General features: G+C 40.6%; 1 protein-coding gene across 2 annotated transcripts in view; it reads left to right on the top strand.

Moving 5' to 3' along the window:
- The window catches only part of MED14 (mediator complex subunit 14), a 47,059-nt gene that overhangs the window by 8,130 nt on the left and 22,787 nt on the right, over positions 1-16,142 (top strand). For both annotated transcript variants that reach the window (XM_066599959.1, XM_066599958.1), the window contains exons 4-20: positions 1,899-2,072; positions 3,248-3,377; positions 3,538-3,666; positions 4,526-4,633; positions 5,868-6,000; positions 7,603-7,753; positions 9,340-9,451; positions 10,344-10,469; positions 11,360-11,438; positions 12,365-12,524; positions 12,846-13,040; positions 13,148-13,282; positions 14,719-14,795; positions 15,248-15,408; positions 15,497-15,643; positions 15,724-15,815; positions 15,935-16,087. In XM_066599959.1, the coding sequence (XP_066456056.1) occupies positions 1,899-2,072; positions 3,248-3,377; positions 3,538-3,666; positions 4,526-4,633; positions 5,868-6,000; positions 7,603-7,753; positions 9,340-9,451; positions 10,344-10,469; positions 11,360-11,438; positions 12,365-12,524; positions 12,846-13,040; positions 13,148-13,282; positions 14,719-14,795; positions 15,248-15,408; positions 15,497-15,643; positions 15,724-15,815; positions 15,935-16,087 (2,262 nt within the window). The remainder of the gene's footprint in view (positions 1-1,898; positions 2,073-3,247; positions 3,378-3,537; positions 3,667-4,525; positions 4,634-5,867; positions 6,001-7,602; positions 7,754-9,339; positions 9,452-10,343; positions 10,470-11,359; positions 11,439-12,364; positions 12,525-12,845; positions 13,041-13,147; positions 13,283-14,718; positions 14,796-15,247; positions 15,409-15,496; positions 15,644-15,723; positions 15,816-15,934; positions 16,088-16,142) is intronic.

Below are 16,142 nucleotides of genomic sequence, written 5' to 3'. Positions count from 1 at the left end.
ATGCACGTATCATGGCAGCCAGGGGCCTAATGAAAGGCCCCAGGGCTGCCTTAGCAGACTGCCTATCAAGCCGTCCCCGTGGGGTGGCTTCATAGGCTGCCTGTCAAAAAGCAGTATGACGTAATGCTATAGCATTACGTCATACTGCAGGAGCGATCAAAGCATCGCATCTTAAAGTCCCCCAGGGGGACTTCAAAGTAAAGTAAAAAAAAGAATCAATAAAGTTTTTTTTAATTGAAAAAAAAAAAAAAAAAAAGTTGTAAAAGTTTAAATCACCCCCCTTTTGCCATATCTATTATTAAAAAATCTAAATAAATTAAAAATATGTATTTGATATCGCCGCGTCCGTAAAAGTCCGATCTATCAAAGTAGCACATAATTTTTCCCGCACGGTGAACGTCGTCCGAAAAAAAAAAATGAACGCCAGAAATGCACTTTTTTAGTTACCCTGTCTCCCAGAAAAAACGCAATAAAAAGCGATCAAAAAGTCATATGTATTCCAAAATGGTACTATCAGAAACTACAGGACGTCCCGCAAAAAATGAGACCTTGCTCAACTACGTCGACGGAAAAATAAAAAAGTTATTGCGCGCACAAAATGACGACAGAAAATATTTGAAAAAAATTTTGTCTTTTCTTAAAAAAAAAAAAGAGTATAGTAAAAAAAAAACCTAAACAAGTTTGGCATCGTAGTAATCGTACCGACCCATAGAATAAAGTTATCATGTCGTTTTTGTTGCCATTTGTGCGTCGTAGAAGCAAGACGCACTAAAAGATGGCAATCCACGCATGAATCCTCCTTGAAGCATTTAGCCATATATATTGAAAATGGATATTAGAAATATACACAGTTGAAAATTATTTTGAAGCCATGAAAAGTTGACCGATATAAGGGGAAGCACTTTTATTCATCTGACAAGCCTGTGTAATCTGTTCAGAATTTCCCCATTTTGGTAGATCAGAGTTATAGCAACATCGATTTATCTAGTAGCAGTGGAAGATATCATGGTTACTATGTTGCCAGCCAAGTTGCATGTTCTTTTGCAAAAAAAATAGGCTAAAATTATTTTTTGCTAATAAACGAGAAGCCCTGGGCAGACTTATGTAGGCTGTTCATGAATCGGTGTAATATACCTTGTCATAAATAATATCCCATACTCTAAATATCCTTATCCTGTAGCTTATTCTTGGTATACAGTATGTTCACACTGTCAGTTTGCACTAGGTAAATCTTCCATGAATTTTAAGCATAATCTCCAGCATAAATTCACACCTGAAACTCCTATCCGCCATGGAATGACATGCGAATCTGCTTCATTGTAGACTATTCGTGAAAAAACTGTCCACAAAGACCTTTGACTGATGCATGTGAACAGGGCATTAAATACCATATTTACATGCATTGCCACTGGAATGGTTGCTGATTCTACTTAAAATCTGACAGAATACACAATGCGTGAACAAGACCTTAAAGTGCGTTTAGTCAGAATGCTTATCGTTCAAAAAAATTGCTAGGTTGTTTAAATATGAGCGATAGTCGTTCAGTGTCAGTGTAGACGCAGCCGAAGATCAAATGAGGAACGATAAGTCGCTCGTTTATCATTCATTGTTCAATTTATGCAAGCATGAAAATAACCGTTGGCTAGTTTGCGAATTGGTTTAAATACAGATTGTTCAGTCCGTCTCACTCACTTATACAGCCAATGTGAGCAACTGAACGATTTAGCTAGCAAACGATTTCTCTGCCTGTATAAACAGGCTGAACGAGCAGACTATGACATTGTATGCTCATTGGAACGATTAATCAGTCAGTCTAAAAGGACCCCTAGATTCTAATTGTTTTCTTGCTTTAAATGTTGCTTTTTTTTTCTTTGATGTTGCTTTTTTTTTCTTTGCAGATAATATCAAGCTTTCTCGACCAGCAAACCATTCTGTTCGTGGACACAGCGGACAGATTGGCATCGTTGGCCAGAGATGCCCTGGTGCACGCTCGCCTGCCCAGCTTTGCAATTCCTTATGCAATTGATGTTCTTACAACAGGGTCCTATCCACGACTGCCAACATGTATCAGGGTATGTTTATAAACTAAAAGTACTACGACAAAGAGGACAGCCTGCATTGTTATCGGGCGGTGCAGCTTTTATAGTCCTGGAGCTGGTTTTTCATAGCGTCTTATTTATTGGACTGACCAATACAGTGCAGTAGTTTGGGCAGGGGTGTTTAATTATGCTTCAAGTATTTATTTTTTTTTTAACCCTAACTCAGTACCCTTTTACATGAAATAATGATCCTTCAAATACTTGTTGAATAGCATGAAAATTCATTCACTTGGCGTTCATTTTATGCAGACATAAAAATCATTGCTTGTCCATCGGCCGTTCGGGTGTGAACGGTGATTGTATAGTTCATTGCAAACAATTTCTGGGCACTTCCAGACTCTGACAGACCAACAATGGACTGAACGAGCTATGACGAAAAAATTTAAATAACTGTTTGTATGTGTATACGGATGTTGTTTGTTTTCAAACGTCTCGTATACTTGTAATTGCTCCACATAAAAGGACCCTTATGCATAAGGACTCATGTCCACAGGCTGAGGCGTCTTTCTCGTGGCCAGGGGCATTTTTATGTGCGCCCGCCGGTGCCGTAAAAATGCATGAATGGGCACACAAATCTAACGTTTGTGCACCCCCGTTCAGAGGGCATGGGCCCCGACGCATATACACTGAAGCCACAATGTCGTTGCCTCCACTTCTCTCCCCCTCACCGGCTCACCTCCTCTCTCCTCCCCTGTGTCTGTTTGCAATGGGAGTGGGCGGGATGGGGGGTGGAGCTAAGTAGCGAGTATACTGCACGTGACCACTTACATCATGCACGCGGTCATGTACAGTCTGACAGTCTATTTAAAATTTTTTTTTCCTCGCCACTGTTTCATAGCATTGCATATGCTGCTCATAGAAACGAATAGGGCTCACGCTGCATGGCACGCCGAGAAATATAGAATGCTGCAATCTATTTCTCGCGAGTATCTACATGCAGTGCATGGATTTATGAAAGTCCGTTAGCTTCATCAACTCCTTTCACCTCGTGTCACGTGGCTGTGCATCGTACGCGTGAGACCTTACTAGTATGCCAGATTGCACTAATAATCCAATCTGATTGGCAATGTCTTTCTGATCTGTCTTCTAGATACTAGTTGATTAATACAATTCTTGTTATGTAACTAATTAGCTTTTTTAACTGACAGGATAAAATCATCCCTCCTGATCCAATTACCAAAAGTGAGAAACAATCAACACTTCACCAGCTCAATCAGATACTGAGGCATCGACTGGTTACTACAGACCTCCCTCCGCAGCTGGCAAATCTTACAGTTGGTATGGATGATGGCTTTTCTTTTTACACCAGTATCTGAATAGCCTATTCATTGTCTGTGTATTGGTAGCTTTGTTTATTTACCTATACATTATGCACCTGCAAACAGGAACTTGCAATGTACCTGTAGACTCACCTTTTTTTCCAACAATTCCTCTCTAGCCAATGGAAGGGTGAAGTTTCGTGTAGAGGGAGAATTTGAAGCTACTCTTACTGTGATGGGAGATGATCCTGATGTTCCATGGAGACTTCTAAAACTGGAAATTCTGGTTGAAGATAAAGAAACTGGAGGTAATTTTATGAACTTTATGACAAATTTAATGATAGTTTCTAATGAATTTCTTAGGCTGCCTCTCCACGGGTAATAGTCGTAGCGTGATCCACGACCATAAATCACCCACGGATCGCGCTGTGAAAAGCTATCCATAGGCGAACTATGGAAATCGTAGCCTGACATCCACGAGCAGAGAATCATAGCGAATCTCTATTCGTGGGATTAAAATTGCAGCATGCTGTGATTTGCTGCGATATTCCGTGGTGAGCCTATCTATTAGACTCATCGCGGAGACCTGTCAGTGCTCCCCCATGGCGGAATATCGCTAGCGAAATTCCATCACGGCCGTCTACAGGCAGTCTTAAAAAGACAATACATTAACTTTAACAGCATAAGGGCTTATTCACACAGGTTTATTTTCACTACAAATTTTAGTATATAACTTCTGTATGGCCAATATTTAATGCACAATGTATATTACAAAGTGCATTTATATGGCCATACAGAAGTGTTTAACCCCACTTGCTTTCGCGGGACAACCCCTTTAATGTTCTCATATATGTTGGAGCTCTTCGCAGAGTTCTTTTGGTTCCTTTTTATGGTTGTCTAATTTTATGGTGGTAATGATATGTTTCAAAACCCCATTTTGTTTTGCCACATAAACATTACCACACCAAAAATGAATTTTTAAAAAAAGGGTAAACCTAAAAAAAAAACCATTAGTTTGTTCTTCTGGCCTTAGTACTGCAATGTATATATATTTTTTTTCATGCATTTTGAAAAACGAATAGTCAGTTTCTTACTATTTATAAATTCTATACATGGTCATTTGTTTATATGTTAATTAACAATTATTATTTTTTCTCTTTCTTCCAGATGGTCGTGCACTAGTTCACAGCATGCAAATAAGCTTTATTCACCAGCTGGTTCAATCCAGGCTTTTTGCCGATGAGAAGCCACTTCAGGACATGTACACGTGTTTGCGTATCCTTTCCAGTTTAATTATGGTTTCTTAGAACTTTTAAAAAATGTTTTCACCATGAATTGTATTTAAATTGCGCACACTGCGTGGTACACAGAGAAATAGAGCATGCTGCGATCTATCTTTCGTGCATATCAACACGTATATGTTTGGATCAATGAAAGGCCATTTACTTTCATCAACGCTATTCTCCGCGTATCATGCGGCCGTGCAACGCACGCGTCGCATGTGGTGGAAAAAAAACCGGTTGTGGACATGAACCCTAAGGCTGCTGCATGGAGTTGTATTTATAAGCAATTGGGTCTGCTGTCGGCTAATGCGTGAATACATTTCCTACTCCAGCAAATCCTCTAAACTAAACATCAGATGTATTTTAACCCTTTCCAATCCACTGTCCGATGTCTAAAGACATTATGATTTAAGGCTGTACAGCTCTGATGTTGAAAGATATCCGTCGGGGTTCTCTTACTGTATATTACCAGCCTCTCTGCTGTCGGAGCCTAGCCAACGTGTTAACTCATGCAGTACTGGCTTTAGCCAGCATATAGCGCCGTTGTATAATGGCAGAAAAAAGAGTAAGCCCCCTAGGAAAACCAGGATACAAATTGGATTGGAAAGTGTTAACTTAGTGAAGCATATCTAGGAATAATAAGATTTGTGTTACTGGTATATTTAACTCCTAGAATATTGCCTGTAGACTGGTTACAATTGTAGAAACCTGTCAGCTTTGGGAACTGCTGCATCTGTACAGATTAGCTGCCTCCGGATGTAAATAGGAATGTTCACATTCACTGACTGCAAGCAGATCTTGAACATGCTGAGGAATTGAAGCAGCTGCCCTATTTCAAGATTACACTCTATTCACATAAAAATGGAAAGCCTCTAATTTTAGCTTTATGTTAGATGCATAGAGATGCATTCACAATTCTTGGTTCTATGAAAAACATTTTGCTGCTTCAGTCCTTTTCTGTTCGAATGTCCCATTTTAGCGGTCTTCAAGAAATGGGAGTGATGTGCAAATAAGTTTAATAGGTTTGCTAATCTGTGAACGTATCTATAAACTGGAGCCTGTCATCTGTTCTTTATTCTAGAGTGCTGGGTGGCTACAACATTTTCATGTACAATTACTGCGTTCCAACAGCAACTTTCGATGTCTTGCTGATTGGGGTGCTGTAAAACACTTGCTCTTGTACTGCATGTACTCCGCATTAGGTTTCCTTAAATTTTTGCTATTAGATTCTTTCTGCTTATCACTTCAGCTGGAAGTCCTTCATTCGCAGGCGCAAATGCTAATAAGAGAACGCTGGGGAGATCTTGTTCAGATTGAAAGATACATTGCAGGGAAATGTCTCATTCTGGCTGTCTGGAAGTACGTATTTACATTTGTGTGTTTTTAAAGGAGGATTGTAATTGCCATCAACATTTTATTAGCTTTTCGTGAACCCAGTATTCTGATTCTCACATGCATTCTGTCATTGGCAGTCCAGTTTCGTGGATTTTAGAGTACTAGCAGATTTCTTTGTCATTTGTGAGCATCCCATCAGATAAACTACCACTGGCAAGACATTGATGGCCTATCTTATTGATACCAGAATTGCATATTGTGGGAAAATTTCTATAGAGTGTTTTCACACAAAGGTTTTTGTGGCAGTCTTTTGAGCCAAAGTCGGAAGTGGATCCAGCAAGAAGATCTTTCTTTATATATTTTTCTACTTCTGGCCTTGGCTAAAAAAAAAGTATCAAAAATCTGTGTGTGAATCCACTCTTAGACATGTCACTTCTCAATGCGGAATCACTTTGCAAATTCCACATGCAGATTTTGTACATTCACAGGGCCAGATCTGTGTGTGACGTCGTAACAAAAATGTGCAGCTTAGCTGCAGATTGCTGCCGTGATTTTTGGAGGCAGAATCTATGTGGAAAAACGCATGTTAGATTTTGCAGTGTGAGCATGCCATTAGACTAATTTCACACAGGCAAATGCGATATCGGGCTGTGAAACCTAACCCGGTATCGTGCTTGCCAACGTGTAATTTCCCCGCAGATGCGCATAGCGTTTTTGCATCTTTTCAGGGAAGGGGTGATTCCGCGCCGGAAGACTGCAGTGTTTCCTATTGTTTTCAATGGGAAATCTCACATCGCACTAACATGCACCTAGCACACGATGTGATGCTTTGCCGGCCCCATTGAAAACAATGGGTGATGCAAGGACACGCCCAAAGATAGGACATGCCGCAATTTTTTTCCCCCCGCATGTGTATGGCCCCATTCAGAAGAATGGGGTTTGTATTCGTGTGGAAGTTGTGCTTCTCGCAATGCAGAAATCTCAAGCAAGTTACGTGAGAAACCAGACTTTGGGTTCATTCTCAAGTAGCTTGTTTGCTGTGGATTTGTGATAGATTTTGGTGCAGATCTGCAGCAGATTTCACCCTTTCAATTTGAATTCAATTGCAAGGGTGAAATTTGCTACTTTAGTTTTTTGCTGCATTTTTCAACAAAAATGCTGTGGTCAGATGTTGGCTGTAGGCCAAGAGGGAGTTATGAAATGCACCTCAGTCAGTGCCCATTATTGTGCCATTTAGCCTCCCTTTTTGTTGTTGGGATTCTGATGGGCATGGCTGTTTTTAGACAAAAAGCTGATCATTTTTCACCCCTAGGCCGTTAACAGTGGTAAATGTAGGAGACAACAATCAAAGTAATAAACTGTATTATACAAGCAAGCATCTGCCATCTCCATCTCACGTTCACACAGGAATGTGCTCTGATCATCACTCATAGTGAATGTTCAATATTCATTTTGCTTTTATTCATTACTGTAATATCTAAAAGTGCTTGTTTAATCTCCCATCAACATGTTTCCTATCCAGTTCAATGCTTTGCTTTTTCCCGTGTGGATTTGGAGATCAATGAATTTCTTTCATGTCAGTAATTTATTTCTAACTTAACTTTTTTGTATATTTTCTGGTTGCAGCCAGCAGGTACTCGGTAGAAAAACAGGTACTGCTTCTGTTCACAAAGTCACCATAAAGATTGATGAGAACGATGGCTCAAAACCATTGCAAATTTCCCATGAGCCTCCTTTGCCGACTTGTGATTCTAAATTAATAGAAAGAGCTACGAGGGTAAGTTGGTTTTCTGTAATAAAATTTTTGTGAAAACTTACCGTAAAATCTTTCTCGTCTTGTTCATTGGTGTGTGTGTGGGGAGGGGGGGAACGGGACAGTACGACCTTTAGTATAGCTTCTGCCACTGGGAGGCAACACTAAGTATAAAAAGTGTTAACTCCTCCCACTAGCTATACCCCTCCTGCAGGCATTAAGCTAGCTCAGTTTGTATGCAAGCAGTAGCCTCAGCCAAGTAGGAGACGGAAACAATAGTTAATAACAATACTTAAGAACTGTACCTCCTAGTACCACCATGTGTGACTGCACCTAGGACACTTCAACCAAGAGGAGTATACGTTACAGTCCTAATAACAGCCTGGGTTAATGCTGTGTCCCCCAATGAACAGGACGAGTAAGATTATACAGCAAGTTCTTACAAAAATCTTATTTTCTTGTCTGTATCATTGGCGGACTCAGTACGACCTTGGGACGTTCCAGAGCAGTACCCAAGGGGGTGAGAAAATGTAAAGAGCATAATCAGCTCTTTAACCGTGACTACTGTTAAGGGATGCATAGGCATCCAGCATGCTCAGAGACTGAGCATAAAGGGACCTGATCAACGGTCCCCTCCAACCACCGGGAGAGAGCTTCCGACAAGGCACCCGCTGTCCGAGTACTATGTCCTGAAGATGTGACGTCCTGGCACAGTAACCCTGTACTGCCGCGGAGCAGAAGCAGTGTGTAGAGCCCACTTTGGAAAACCAGGGACACAACTTGCTTTGTCAGGGGAACCAGCAGAGAGCCAGAGCGACAAAAGAATGCCACTTGAGAAGGGGTAACCTTGCGAAGTCAGACAGAGCCCACTTGTGACCGGAGCATTCCTTGTTGTCCGTGTGACAAGATATTCTTTGCTGGATGTAAATCTCATACTGTAGCGAGAGTGCATATAGTATGTGGCTCTGGCCGGCCCCTGTCCTTATGTCATCCTGGACTCCGACACTGCGCTAAGGCTGCCTGCAGAGAACTGCAGGAGGGGCAATAGGGGAGTTACCGCTAGATAAGGCTCCACCCGACACAGAGTGGAGATGAGGAGTGAAGAGTCCAGAGAATCCCAGTGCAAGTACTCTTTTCAGTATGGAAGGTACTAATGGTCTCAGCAAGCTTTGAATATTGCTGACAAGCAGTTTGATGTTCTCTGCTGGATGTAAATCTCATATTGTAGCAAGAGCGCACATAGTATGTGGCTCTAGCCGGCTCCTGTCCGCATGTCCTACTGGACACTGATATTGCAGTACGGCTGCCTGCAGGGAACTGCAGGAGGGGCAACAGGAAAGCTAAGACAGGCAAGGCTCGACGCGGTGCAGACCAGACATGAGGGGCGAGGAGTCCAGGGAATCCATGTGCCAAGTACTCTTTCCCGCAAGGAAGGTCCCACAGGCGTCGGCAAGGTCAGAATCACGCAGAGGTTGATTGGGCAGGGAGGAGACGAGACTATGACGCCTAGGATTAGGGCGGCAAAATATAAAGCCATTGTTGGTAATGGGGACAAAAATGCTCGACGGACACATACCAATATTTTTGAATCCTGTTTTCTTGTTTTGTAGATTGACCACTTGTCTATAGAAAAACTGCTAATTGACAGTGTACATGCTCGATCACATCAGAAGTTACAGGAACTAAAAGCCATCTTAAAGAATTTCAACACAAATGATAACTGTAGGTATTTTTATATTAGATTGTGTTTTTATTGCTTTTTTTAAGCCTTTTTCTGCATTAAAAACCTCTTTAATACAGGATTTAATCTAGTGCAGCGTTTTAATAAGGTATCATATCTACAAGATTACGTGGTTTCTCTTGCTGGAAGCAATCACGTAATTAGTGAAGTCTCATAATTTAATTCCACTCCTCCTTCTCCCCTGAGACTCTAGACTAACTTTCATTACTGTGCTGGGACCAGATGTTTCCGAATTATCAGATTTTACTGAGTACATACACTGTATAAACCACTGAATTAGGCTGGGGTCACACGGGATGTATTCCTGGCGGAAATCTCGTGGATTGGCTGCAGCACAAAAAACGCGAGATTTCCGCTGGGAAAGTGCTGCTTTAAAACCCGTCACACTTAGTTGCAATGGATTGACTGTCCCGTGTGGACGAGATTTTTGACAAATCTTGTCCACATGGCTGGCCAATCCCAGGATTAGCGGCCACAGGCTGATTTGCCACAGCAAAATTCCGCCCTGTGTGACCCTAGCCTTAGAGCACTGATAAATATCTCTTAATTGCGTAGTTAGTAAGATTGAATATGCATAGTTCCATTTAGTTCAATCTATTCTTCTCTAGTGATTAGCCAGAGAAAGGCAAAACATGTAATATTCCCAAAAAGTTTTTTCAAATTTTTTTAATTTAATGAATCAACCATCTCCGTATCCTATAACAGAGAGTTCCATAGTCTTGCTGCTCTTACAGTAAAGAAACCTTCTCTATGTTGATTGTGAAACCCTCGCTGTAGATGATTTGAAAATATTATTGCTCATTATATTGGTCATTGATATGTTTTACATGAGAGGTTTTATACTTCGTGATTTTACCATTTCTTTTATTGCAGCATTTGTGGAAACTGCACTGCCAACTCTGGTCATCCCCATTCTAGAGCCTTGTGGACGGTCAGAGTGTCTGCATGTGTTTGTAGATCTTCATTCAGGAATGTTCCAGCTCATGCTTTATGGATTTGGTAAGATTTAAATTTGTTAGGGGTGACGTAGATCCTTTTAAAGAAGTGAGTCATCGCTATTATGCCTTTTTTTTAAATATATGAGCGATAGGCTTCAAAAAAGTATATGTAAAACTGCCTCGCTGAAAGTGCTGGGGTAAGTTGTAGGTTGTCACACATTTTCTGCTACATGGAAAAAGTATAACCGGCATACCTAGCATCCATTTAAAGAGTACCTGCACTTTTACCTTCAGAGGGCTTCTGCTCCATTGGCAGTTTTCGTCTCTTTCCGGCAGCTAAAGATGGCACCATGTGACGCTGCTTTATGGGGCCATCTTCAGCTGCCAGTTAACAGCCAAAAAAGGCTGACGGAGCAAAAGCGAGAAGGTGAAAGTGCAGGTACTCTTTAAATGAGTTGGGAACCAATTTAATACATTGCTAGGCTGTGTCCACTAGAGCAGGAGCAAATCTTTTTTAGCAACTCTTTGACAGGGCATATGGACTACCCCTTAACCCTTTCCAATCCACTGTCTGACGTCTAAAGACATGATTTAAGGCTGTACAGCTCCAATGTTGGAAGGCGTCCGTCAGGGTTCTCTTACTGTATATTGCCAGCCTCTCTGCTGTCAGAGCCTATCTAACATGTCACCTCATGCAGTACTGGCTTTAGCCAGCATATAGCACCATTGTATAACGGCAGAAAAAGTGTAAGCCCGCTAGGAAAACCAAAATACAAATTTGGATTGGAAACATGTTTTTTTTTTTTTTTTTTTTTGTGTGTTTTTTAATTAATATGTTTCGTAGGGTGGCAAAATGCATTTGTGTGTACGTCGTATAGCTCTTGATCACAGGTACATGTTCAGTACTTGTTATAAACAAATTAACAAGTTTTTATTTTTTTTTTATTATAGACCAGATCACATTAGATGATATTGAGAAATCCATCAACGATGACATGAAAAAAATAATTCCTTGGCTTCAACAGCTAAAGTAAGAGTGATTTGCTATTTAAAGGGAATATATTTGATAGCTATATTTCCTATGCAGGGCAATAGGTAGACAGCTGTCAGTTAGTGGCTGGAGAGTGGGGTGAGCCTGGCTAGCCTGCAGCTCATGAATATCTTGTACTACTTCATGCAAGTCCTCAGTTTGCGCTACTACTGAGAAATATAAGTTTCTGACAAACTGCTTCACAGATACATAACAGATATACCTTTTACAAGCATAAAGGATGTGACAGATGCCCTTTCACAGGGGTATTCCCATCTTGGGGAACCCTATTCGATTGTGTTGCAAACCAATGCACTCGCCCACAAAATGTTTTTTCTAAAATGCTCTGTTTCCCCGGTAATTGATTCCTCGGTCCTCTGGTTGTTTACTGCTTGTTGCCAGAGAAGCAGACTACCTCTTATATTGGAAAGAAACGGCAGAAGAAGTTGGCGCTCGTACACTTCTTTTCTGATGGCTGGGATCCTGGGAGCACATGCGCACTAGCTTTTGGCCGGCCACTAGCTACCGCTGTGCGATATTTCTTTCCATTGAAAAGGTGGTTTTTCCCTGGTAATGAGCAACCAGAGAGCATTTTGGAAGTAAATATCTTATGTGTGATTGCATTGTTTTGCAATTTCAAACACCTTGAAATGGGAACACCCCTTTTTAAGATTAACTTTACATTTCTGTATTTTATTTAGTTACCTTTTCACTTATGGACTTAAAACAGCATGTCATAAGGAATGTATTTATGTTCCTTTCTTGCTACGCTTTGTATCTAGTTTGTTGGTTCCGGTGGTCAATCCATTTAGTAATAGACCTGTATTGGTCGGTCATTTACCTTTTATTATGCAAGTCCAATGTCTGGAACTCTCTTGCACATAAACTTCTTTGTTTTCTCACTTTTTAAAAACTTTCGCCTACAGATTTTGGCTTGGACAGCAGCGTTGTAAGCATTCGGTGAAGCACCTACCCACTCTGTGCAGTACATCTTTGCATTTGACAAACTATGCCAATCATCCTGTTAGCAATCTTTCCAAACATAAGCTCTTCATCAAGCTTACACGTCTTCCACAGTACTATATCGTAAGTAATTTGTTTTCTAACTCTTGTTTTAGGTCACGTCATATTTCAAGCAATTGATTTCAATGAGAACTCTGCCTGCAGTTACAGGCACCAGCCACTACCCCTGTGAATTTGCGGTGCTGACAGCATGCACCCGCTCAGCTGATCGTCCAGGTTCCCAAGCGGCGAACCCTGGACGATCAGCTATTCATGACCTGTCCCGAGGAAACCCCTTTAAATTAGACTGCACATATCATACTAACTGACGTGGAATGATAAAATGACAAATGCTCTATTTATTCACATGACCTATTGTCTCTGAGCTTCTTTTTGTGTCTTTAGGTAGTGGAGATGCTAGAGCTTCCCAGTCACCCGACAGAGCTGGAGTACAACTACCACTTCTTGTCAGTCAGTCACACAGAAGGGGAGGATAACCCACCTACTGCTCTTCTGCTACAGCGCTTCAAGACCAATGTTGATGAGTTGTCTTTTGATGGAACATGGCGAAAGCACGGGAAAGCTGGCTGTAAACGCAAAGTAAGTCTCTTATTGAAAAACATGTTTGCATTCAGGCAGTACTGCGCACCAACATGTATTTTCATTGGTCTTTTCAATATTAAATTGCTAAATACATTTTTTTCCAGCTATCTGGTGATCAGGGTTCTCCGGTGTCTAAAAAGCCAAAGCGCACAGGAGAAATGTGTGCCTTTAATAAAGTGCTTGCTCACTTTGTGGCCATGTGTGACTCAAACATGCCGTTCATCGGACTTCGAACAGAGGTGAGTGTTAGTTGATACATAGAATCCATTAGATTAATCCCTAGTAGAAGGAAGTCCTCATCTATACAAAAAATGCAAAAAAGGTGGTAGAGCCCTAAATGCAGGCACAAAATACTGATCATTTTGTCTGAATTCTGTTTACATAACAGTATTTTTTTCTAAAGCCCCATGTTTTTGGTGTTTTTTTTTTTTTTTTTTTTTCTTCCCATCTGTAATTTTAAAATCTCTCTTTAAATCTGTACAAGTAATAGCATAATAGGGATGTAAAATACAGATCCATATTTTCAGGCTTGAATGGTGCAACATCTTCAGTTGAGCATGCTGTTTGACATGAATTTAAATATACAGCCAAGTAGACAGATTTTATTTATTTTTAAAGACCTGTTTGATATCAAACTATTACTGGGTTTTCTACCGGTTACCCAAAAGTCTGCGAATGAATGAGTGGTAGTCGCCCATGTACACTGTCACTCCATGCATTCCAATAGTACTGTTGCAGATTGCAGAGTTCTAGAACTTGACTACATCCAGTAGTCCCACTGAATGAATGGAGCAGCGGTTTGACTGTAAGCACCACTCCTTTCCTATAGGGGCCTTCAGGAGACTCGTTCTCATGATCATTGGTGGTCCCAGTAGTCGTGCCCCCACCGATCAGATTGTTATACCATATTCTGTGGATAGGAGACAGTTTCATTTGGCACCAGCTTTAAGGGTGTGGAGAATTTAATGCCTGCTTCCACAGTGATCTAAGCTATTGGGCAGATGAAATCCTGCTTCGCTGTCAGTACCTGGTGTCTAGTGGGTTTACCCGCCACCTCAGGTTTAATGCTTTACCTCAGTGATACGGATTATGATTAGAGATGAGCGAGCGTACTCGGAAAAGCACTACTCGCTCGAGTAATGTGCTTTATCCGAGTATCGCTGTGCTCTGGTCTGAAGATTCGGGTGCTGCTGCGGCTGACAGGTGAGTCGCAGGGGAGAGCGGGAGAGAAAGATCTTACCTCCGTTCCTCCCCGCTCTCCCCTGCAGCTCCCTGCTCTGTGCCGGCACCCGAATCTTCAGACCCGAGCACAGCGATACTCGGATAAAGCAAATTACTCGAGCGAGTAGTGCTTTTCCGAGTACGCTCGCTCATCTCTAATTATGATGTACTCGTTGCATTTAGCTTCCCTTCCTGCTTTTGCGCTGATCATACAGATAAGAATTGTGTGGCTGTGATAGCAAACAATCAGCTCTTCAAGAGCACCGTGCCTCATTACTAAAGGTAGCTAAAATAGTCTTCTATGTGGTGGCTTGTGGCATCTGTAACCCACTTCTTGAAATGGCCTTGAGTGCATTCTAGATCACAATTGTCATGTGTGCGCTCAGGTATTTGTAGCAGATCATCATTTATATTTTGGGTCATTGTAATTTCTTTTTTTTTTTTTTTTTTACAGTTGTCAAACATGGACATTCCCCATCAAGGTGTCCAGATAGAAGGTGATGGCTTCAGCCATGCTATTAGAATATTAAGGTAAATTGAGTATTTTTCTGTTTTTAATATATTAAAGAGGATCTGTTTAGTATGTATACACAAAATAAAAAAGTTCGTATTTCTCTTCTACACGTATACATTAGTTTAATATAAATTAATCTAATTTAAATGGGGATTTTTATAGGTACGTTTAAACAGATTGTGATAATGAGGAGAAACGGCTAGGCTATCCACATCACAGCATTGCAACCTCTACACCATCACACCCATCGCCTATACCTTATGGTGGTAACCAAACATCCAGACATTAATTGCTGATTTGTTTTTTATCTCTCGAAGATGTAATGATTGGAATCTAAAAACTCAAATTTGGACTAATCAGACCCAAAATGTTATATTTGCACTAGGCTAAGCTCTTATTTAAGTAGTATTTGCAGTAACTTTACTATTTTGGCTTTATTTCTTTTAACTACTTTTCATTGTCTTTAAAGAATTCCACCATGTAAAGGAATTTGTGAAGAAACGCAGAAGGCACTAGAAAATTCACTGCTTGATTGCACTTTCCGTTTGCAAGGCAGGAATAATCGCACCTGGGTAGCAGAGCTGGTATTTGCAAACTGTCCTCTGAGCAGTATTACCTCTAGGGAGCAAGGTAGATATATTTTGTTTGCAGTATTTGCAAATTGTGTCAAAATTAAAAAAATAAATTACCAGCTGACATGCATTTTATTTATGTGTAGGTCCAACACGACACGTATACTTAACATATGAAAATCCGCTTTCTGAACCAGTAGGTGGACGCAAATTGGTAGAAATGTTCCTAAATGACTGGAATAGCATTGCTCGATTATATGAGTGTGTATTGGAATTTTCACGTTGTTTACAAGGTAATCTCTACTTCACAGAAGTTATTTTTTATTTTTTTTAAATCTGTGTATTTTGTAAACTTTATTTTCTTCTCTTAAAGACATACCACCCCACTTAAACCTTTTCTCTGAGGTCAGATTATACAATTATCGCAAGCTTATCCTGTGTTATGGGCAGACAAAGGGAAGCTCGGTATGTGAAAAGTACCTTTTTATTTATTATACCTTAATTCTCACATTTTTACATACCTAATGCTTTACAACTTTCTCCTACATGTTTTGAAGTATAATTTGTTTTCATCCACATTGCAGATAAGTATTCAGTGGAATTCTGTTCACCATAAATTTCACATATCACTTGGGACAACTGGACCTAATTCGGGTTGCAGTAACTGTCATAATATCATCCTTCACCAGCTGCAGGAAATGTTCAACAAAGTACCAAATGTAGTGCAGTTGTTACAGGTATATAAGTGTTCTTTTGTTTGTTTGGGTGGTTTATTAGATACTAAAAAGTTTG

This window comes from Eleutherodactylus coqui, chromosome 4, assembly GCF_035609145.1.
Source record: "Eleutherodactylus coqui strain aEleCoq1 chromosome 4, aEleCoq1.hap1, whole genome shotgun sequence".
NCBI classification, from domain to species: domain Eukaryota; kingdom Metazoa; phylum Chordata; class Amphibia; order Anura; family Eleutherodactylidae; genus Eleutherodactylus; species Eleutherodactylus coqui.
This window is presented reverse-complemented; position numbering and strand designations above follow the sequence as displayed.